The following is a 7,106-nucleotide window of genomic DNA, read 5'->3' as shown; positions in this document are numbered from 1 at the left end:
AGTGATGTTGAGCAACTTTTCATGTGCCTCTTGGCCATCTGTATGTCTTCTTTGGAGAAATGTCTATTTAGGTCTTCTGCCCATTTTTTGATTGGGTTGTTTGTTTTTTTAATATTGAGCTGCATGAGCTGTTTATATATTTTGGAAGACAGTAAAATTTTCAAAGAATTAAAAAACTCTTCACAACATTCCAATTATATGAGTTTAATTCTTATATCATTCTGACACCTCTTTCTTACATCCCTGCCATTACCCTTACTTTCAAGACTTCCCTGGTGGTCCAGTGAGTAAGACTCCACCCTCCCAGTGCAGAGGGGCTGGGTTCGATCCCCGGTCAGGGAACTAGATGCCACACGCATGCTGCAACTAAGAGTTCGCGTGTTGCAACTAAAGATCCCGTGTGCCGCAACTAAGATCTGGTGTGGCCTAAATAAATAAATAAATATTAAGGGAGGGGGGGAAGACAGCCAGAATCTCACCCCTCCGCACTTCTGCCTTTACCTCCCTGGTCCAGGTCACCACTATCATCTCTTCATCTGTACCACTGCCCTGGTCTTTTAACTGGTCTCCCTGCTTCTGCCTTGGCCTCCTTAAGCTTACTGTGTGCACAGAAGCCACAAGCCTCCATGCCCTCAAAATCCTCCAGTGATTCCTTATCTTAGAGGAAAAGCTTCTGCCTTTACAAAGGCCTCCAGAGCCCTTTAATCTACTCCAGTCACACTGGACTCCTTGCTCTTTCGGGAACCCACCGGGCACTATCCTACCTCAGGCACTGGCATTTGCTATTCCCTCAACCTAGACTGTCTTCCCCTAGGTGTCCTATAGCTTGCCCCTTGCCACCTTTAGGTCTCTTCTCAAAGATCACCTTCTCAGGGAGGCCTTTCCTGACCAATCTCTTTAACACTGCAACTCCCCTTTCCCACACCTTCAGTACTTATCCCCTTTCTCTGCTTGATTTCTCTCCGTAGCACTTATTACCATTTAATGTAAAATCTGCTTACTTATTACCTTTTTATTTTGTTATTAAAATGTAACCTCTAAAGGGCAAGGATGTCAGCTGTGTTCACTCCTGAATCCCCAACACTTAGAATGGTGTCTTATATATAATAAACATTCAAGAAGAATTTTTGAACAAATAAAGATGTTTCAAAAAAGCTGTATGATCTTACGATGCCTGAGTGCAGTCACTGTGAATACTACTCAATCTACAGATCTAATGTGATCCCTATCAAATTATCCAGGACATTTTTCACAGAAATAGAACAAATAATCCTAAAATTTATGTGGAACCATAAAAGACCCAGAATTGCCAAAGCAATCCTGAGGAAAAAGAACAAAGCAGGAGGCATAACCCTCCCAGACTTCAAACAATACTACAAAGCTACAGTAATCAAAACAGCATGGTACTGGCAAAAAAAACAGACATTTGGATAAATGGAACAGAATACAGTGCCCAGAGATAAACCCATACACCTATGGACAATTGATCTTTGACAAAGGAGGCAAGAATACACAATGGGGAAAAGACAGTCTCTTCAGCAAACAGTGTTAGGAAAGCTGGACAGCTGCATGTAAATCAATGAAGTTAGAACACACCATCACACCACACACAAAAATAAACTCAAAATGGCTTAAAGACTTAAATATAAGTCGTGACACAATAAAACTCCTAGACGAGAACATAAGCAAAACATTCTCCTACATAAATCGTACCACTGTTTTCTTAGGTCAGTCTCCCAAGGCAATAGAAATAAAAACAAAAATAAACAAATGGGACCTAATCAAACCTGTTGCACAGCAAAGGAAACCATAAAAAAATGAAAAGACAACCTACACAATGGGAGAAAACATTTGCAAACGATGCGACAGATAAGGGATTCATCTCCAAAATATACCAACAGCTCATACAATTCAACAACAAAAAAACCAAACAACCCAATCGAAAAATGGGCAGAAGACCTTAATAGACATTTCTCCAAAGAAGATGTACAGATGGCCCGCAGGCACGTGAAAAGATGCTCAACATCACTAATTATTAGAGAAATGCAAATCAAAACTACAGTGAGGTACCACCTCACACTGGTCAGAATGGCCATGATAAAAAGTCTACAAATAACAAATGCTGGAGAGGGTGTGGAGAAAAGGGAAACCTCCTACACTATTGGTGGGAATGTAAGTTGGTGCAGCCACTATGGAAAACAGTGTGGAGGTTCCTCAAAAACCCAAAAACAGAGTTGCCATATGATCCAGCAATTCCACTCCTGGGGCATACACCCAGACTAACTATAATTTGAAAAAATACATGCACCCCTATGTTCACAGCAGCACTGCTTACAATAGCCAAGACATGGAAACAACCTAAATGTTGTTAGGTTGAATGGATGGATAAAGAAGATGTGGGGCTTCCCTGGTGGTACAGTGGTTAAGAATCCGCCTGCCAATGCAGGGGACACGGGTTCGATCCCTGGTCTGGGAAGATCCCACATGCCACGGAGCAACTAAGCCGGTACGCCACAACTACTGAGCCTGCACTCTAAAGCCCGTGAGCCACAACTACTGAAGCCTGTGGGCCTGCAGTCGTGCTCCACAACAAGAGAAGCCACCATCATGAGAAGCCCACGCACCGCAACAAAGAGTAGCCCCCGCTCGCTACAACTAGAGAAAGCCCACGCGAAGCAACGAGGACCCAGCACAGCCAAAAATAAATGAATAAATAAATAAAATTTTAAAATAACAATAAATTTTAAAAATAGTGTTTAAAAAAAAGAATAGGGGCTTCCCTGGTGGCGCAGTGGTTGAGAGTCTGCCTGCCGATGCAGGGGACACGGGTTCGTGCCCCGGTCTGGGAAGATCCCACATGCCGCGGAGCTGCTGGGCCCGTGAGCCATGGCCGCTGAGCCTGCACGTCCGGAGCCTGTGCTCCCTGACGGGAGAGGCCAAGGCAGTGAGAGGCCCGCGTACCACAAAAAAAAGAAAAAAAAGAATATATATGTGTATAACTGAATCACTTTGCTGTACAGCATAAATTAAACACAACATTGTAAATTTCAATAAGACTTTAAAAATAAATAAAAGCATAAAAAATGTTACAAAAATAATCATCATGGTACAATTATGTAGTGCCTTTCTAAACGGTTTCAGGTAATCCCCTAAAAGGTGCAAACTTGAGACTTTTTTCTTAATACATCACTGAAAAACTGAGGGTGCTTACAAGAATACCACTCAAGAATACAGAGGTTGAAAAGGGGGCCAATTTTTCCAGTCTCTTGAACCTAAGTCACTAGACTGGAAGATATCCCAAATGACCCTCTAAATGATTTCCTACCTTCTGGCAGCATTCTACTGATACACTGTCCTATTTTTTCCTAAATAGCCCTCCAAAGAAGCTTTGTTAAGCTCCTCTGTACAACCTGCTTCAGAAATCGATAGCCAATAGTTAATTCAGTGACCATTCTGATAATCATGTTCCTCAGGCATACTTCTCACAGTCCTATTTATTTTTATTTTTTTGCGGTACGCGGGCCTCTCACTGCCGCGGCCTCTCCCGCTGTGGAGCACAGGCTCCGGACGCGCAGGCCCAGCGGCCTTGGCCCACGGGCCCAGCCGCTCCGCGGCACGAGGGATCCTCCCGGACTGGGGCGCGAACCCACGTCCCCTGCATCAGCAGGCGGACTCCCAACCACTGCGCCACCAGGGAAGCCCCACAGTCCTCTCTAAATATGAATACCTGAAATCCAGATTACCTGAAAGTCTGGTTTTGTTAGTAGAGTAATTCCAGTTGCTCTTTTAAAGCCTAATTATATCTGTCAGCCTGGAACCAAAGTTAATTGATAACTTTACCTCCCTCTTCATTTACTTTCTTGAAAGCAGTAGATGCCTGAACAATCCAAAAACTGTTAATGGACTTGGAGTAAGAGTTTCCTGTAAAATGTCATTTAAAATTTTACTAGTCCTCAAAATGCGTCATTAGCTGAAACGCACAGCAGCTTAAATGTGCTTTTATATAAGATATTTGTAATCAATCCACAACCTTACACCTGAGATCTGTTTTTCCAATGGTACCAGTGATTTGTACTCCATTCCCATTCTCACGAGGGCAAGCATTTGAAAAAGAACGGTCGGAATTAGTAATCATGGAAGGAGGAAACTTACAAAGCCATACATCAATCAGTTTGACTAATAACTATAAATTATTTAATAATGAATCATCACAACCCTTCACCCACTACTTATAGAAAATAAGGTTAACATCTGCATCGCTTTTAACACAAAAGTCCTATGCACCGGCATTATTTTTATTCTAGAGATGAGCAAACTGACGTTCAACATTTTTGCCCAAAGTCATAAGGCTGGTAGGTGACAGTGTGGTGCGTCTGGTCCCAATTTCAATTCGGACACTCCTTTCCCAGCACTGCCTGAGAAGTTGTTAAAACGACGGGAAAAAAATTTCTTTATCGGAGTTTTTCAACTTGCAAGAAAACAAAGCTATCTTTCCAATTCAAGTAAAGTGTTAACACTGAAACCCAGATACATCGAAAAGCAACGATAAATTAAAAACTGCACGTCTTTATTTAAAGAAAAACTAGAAACACTGACCATAAAAGACTCAGGACTTAGAACAAGCCGTCGGTGCCAAGCAGCAGCACCTGAGACGCTTTGCTGGCGGAGAGGGTGGGGCTCGCGGACGCCAGCTCTGACCGCCCCGCACCGGGTGCGCCGCGGGCCCGCCTGGCCTCCCGCCGCTTCTCCCGGGCACCTGCGCTCGACCCGCACCCGGGCGTCGGGGCCTGCGGGAGCCCGCGGCCCCGGGGAAGGCGCGCGTCAGGTCTGGCCTCCACCCCGCCAAGGGCCCGCGGCCCGTGCACTGGCTCGCCACTTCCCAACCGTGGCTGGCTTCTTCCAGCCTCACTCGGGCGCCGGGTAACGAGACACCCCGGCCCACGGCCTAAGGCGGCCTTTCGGACTCCGCCCAGCCCCGCCACCGCCCCGCACCCGGGACCGGCACCGATCCCTCCCACGCCCCCTCGACTCCCCCACAACCCGCACCTTCTCCTCATGGTGGATGCTCCAAGCGGGCGGGCGTCGAGGCCCCGACCCTCTCCACGCGGGCCCGAGCGCAGCAACCACCCACAAGCACCGGCGGTCTCACTCCCGGTAGCCGTTCCGCGAGCCGTTAGGCCTGCGCAGAATTTCAAACCGAACCCTGAGACGGAGGAGCGCCGCGATTGGTGCTGCGTCCCGTGGCTCCTCGCGAAGCCCCGCCTCGCCCCGCCCCCCGGCGCGCCGTGGCTAGGGGCGGGGACTCGCGCACTGGGCGTGGGAAGCGCTCGAGCGCCGGCGGGAGACCGGATCGTTGTGTGCGCGTGCGCGCGGCTCTCTTGCCTCGCTTTGCTGTAGCCCGGAGGGGACGTCCAAACCTTGCGAGACGTCAGCCTCTTCGGAGTTCCGCCCGGCCCCGGCGCGGTTTTGATTCGAAGTGCACGTCGCCGCCCAGAGACCGCCCGGTGTCCGGATTTCCCCGGCGTGGCGCGTAAACGGCCTTGCCGCCCTCAGCCGGCGGGGTGACATGAGAGGGATTAACAGAAAAGCCTGGCGCCGTAATTTGTTTCCCTTGCTCATTCAGGCAGCAAGCCTGGGGACCGAGCAATTTCCCCAGATGTAGGAAACCATGACCTAAAGGGAAAGGGAAGGGACGGACACTGAACCCTGCTCACCGGCCTGGTACCTTTCTAGACGAGTGATCCCATTTAATCTCCCCAACCATCCCGCTAGGTATTATCGCCATTCTACAAAGGGAACTGTCTCAAAAAGGTGAGTGACTTGCCCAAGTAACGACTGGTAAATGAATGGAAATTACCTGGATCGTGGTTTTCTTTCAAATTACCTGGATTTATATAATTGTTATATAAAAATTGAAAAACTCAAAATCGACAAAGTACTTTTGTATCCTTGCTACATGCCTTAATGCTTATATATCACTTTTTCCTTTTTTCATGGTTGCGTAATATATTGGCGTGTAGATTCATAATTCAACTACTTTGCCATCGATGGATATTTAGGTTGTACTTTGTACAAATAAATGTCTTCATACCTAAAACTTGGCATTTTGCATTGTTTTCTTAGGGTTGGTTCCTAGAAGTGTAATTACTTTATGCTCCCTCTCCAGACAGGCTGTATTTATTAATTTGCCCTCACCACCAAGGAAGAGTACCCTCCTCACCCTCAGCAGTATGGAGTACTACTGTCCTTTTAAACCACTTTGCTAGGCAAAAAGTGGCATTTCCTTGTTTGATTCATACTTGCTTGATTATAGCTGAAATTGCACATTTTCCCCATGTGTATTGGTCAACTGTAACTTCTGTGAATTCTCTTCATTTGTCTTTTCCATGAAGGAAAAGTAAAGGATGCCTGTTTGCTTCACCTTCCGGACCGTGTTTTTCTCACTTTCGGAAAAACTTCATTGGTGCTTTCAACATCCTTTAACTCATGAGCAGTGTGCCAAACATCTGCACCATTAGTATGTGGCCTGCAGGCACCACTTTTTTTTTTTTTTTTTTAATAGTATTTTTTTTTTTTTTTTTTTTTGCAGTACGCGGGCCTCTCACTGTTGTGGCCTCTCCTGTTGTGGAGCACAGGCTCCAGGTGCACAGGCTCAGCGGCCATGGCTCACGGGCCCAGCCGCTCCGCGGCATGTGGGATCCTCCCAGACAGGGGCACGAACCCGTGTCCCCTGCGTCAGCAGGCGGACTCTCAACCACTGCACCACCAGGGAAGCCCCACTTTTTAAATTTACTTGTGCTCTTTGTTGATTAACCTGAGAGTTTTCCAGAAAGCTTCAAAAACTTGTGATCTTCAGACAGGTTCCCAGGGCCACGGTTGTAAGTATCCAGACATAAGATGATTTTGCTATAATGTGCTTTACACTGTAATTCTGAAGCTAACAAAGATCCCGTGGTCAACGGTCATAGAACCGTTGGAAGATATCAGTTCAGAGCACATACTCAGCATGTAAAACACTCTGTAATGTGTATTAAAAAGGACCATTTTATATTTCTAGTGAACAGCACTGTTCTAGAATGCACTGCCACTGTTTATTCATTTGGCCA

At 46.5% G+C, this 7,106-nt stretch overlaps 1 protein-coding gene across 3 annotated transcripts in view; it reads right to left on the bottom strand.

Moving 5' to 3' along the window:
• Positions 1-5,256, bottom strand: part of PRC1 (protein regulator of cytokinesis 1) — a 29,063-nt gene extending 23,807 nt beyond the window's left edge. For all 3 annotated transcript variants that reach the window (XM_007470540.1, XM_007470539.1, XM_007470541.1), the window contains exon 1: positions 5,047-5,256. In XM_007470540.1, coding sequence (XP_007470602.1) covers positions 5,047-5,057 — 11 coding nt within the window. In that variant the 5' untranslated portion in view covers positions 5,058-5,256. The remainder of the gene's footprint in view (positions 1-5,046) is intronic.
• Positions 5,257-7,106: the final 1,850 nt, after the last annotated feature.

This window comes from Lipotes vexillifer, unplaced genomic scaffold (assembly GCF_000442215.2).
Source record: "Lipotes vexillifer unplaced genomic scaffold, Lipotes_vexillifer_v1.1 scaffold412, whole genome shotgun sequence".
Lineage (NCBI taxonomy): Eukaryota > Metazoa > Chordata > Mammalia > Artiodactyla > Lipotidae > Lipotes > Lipotes vexillifer.
Note: the sequence above shows the minus strand (reverse complement) of the source record. Positions and strands in the feature narration are given on the sequence as shown.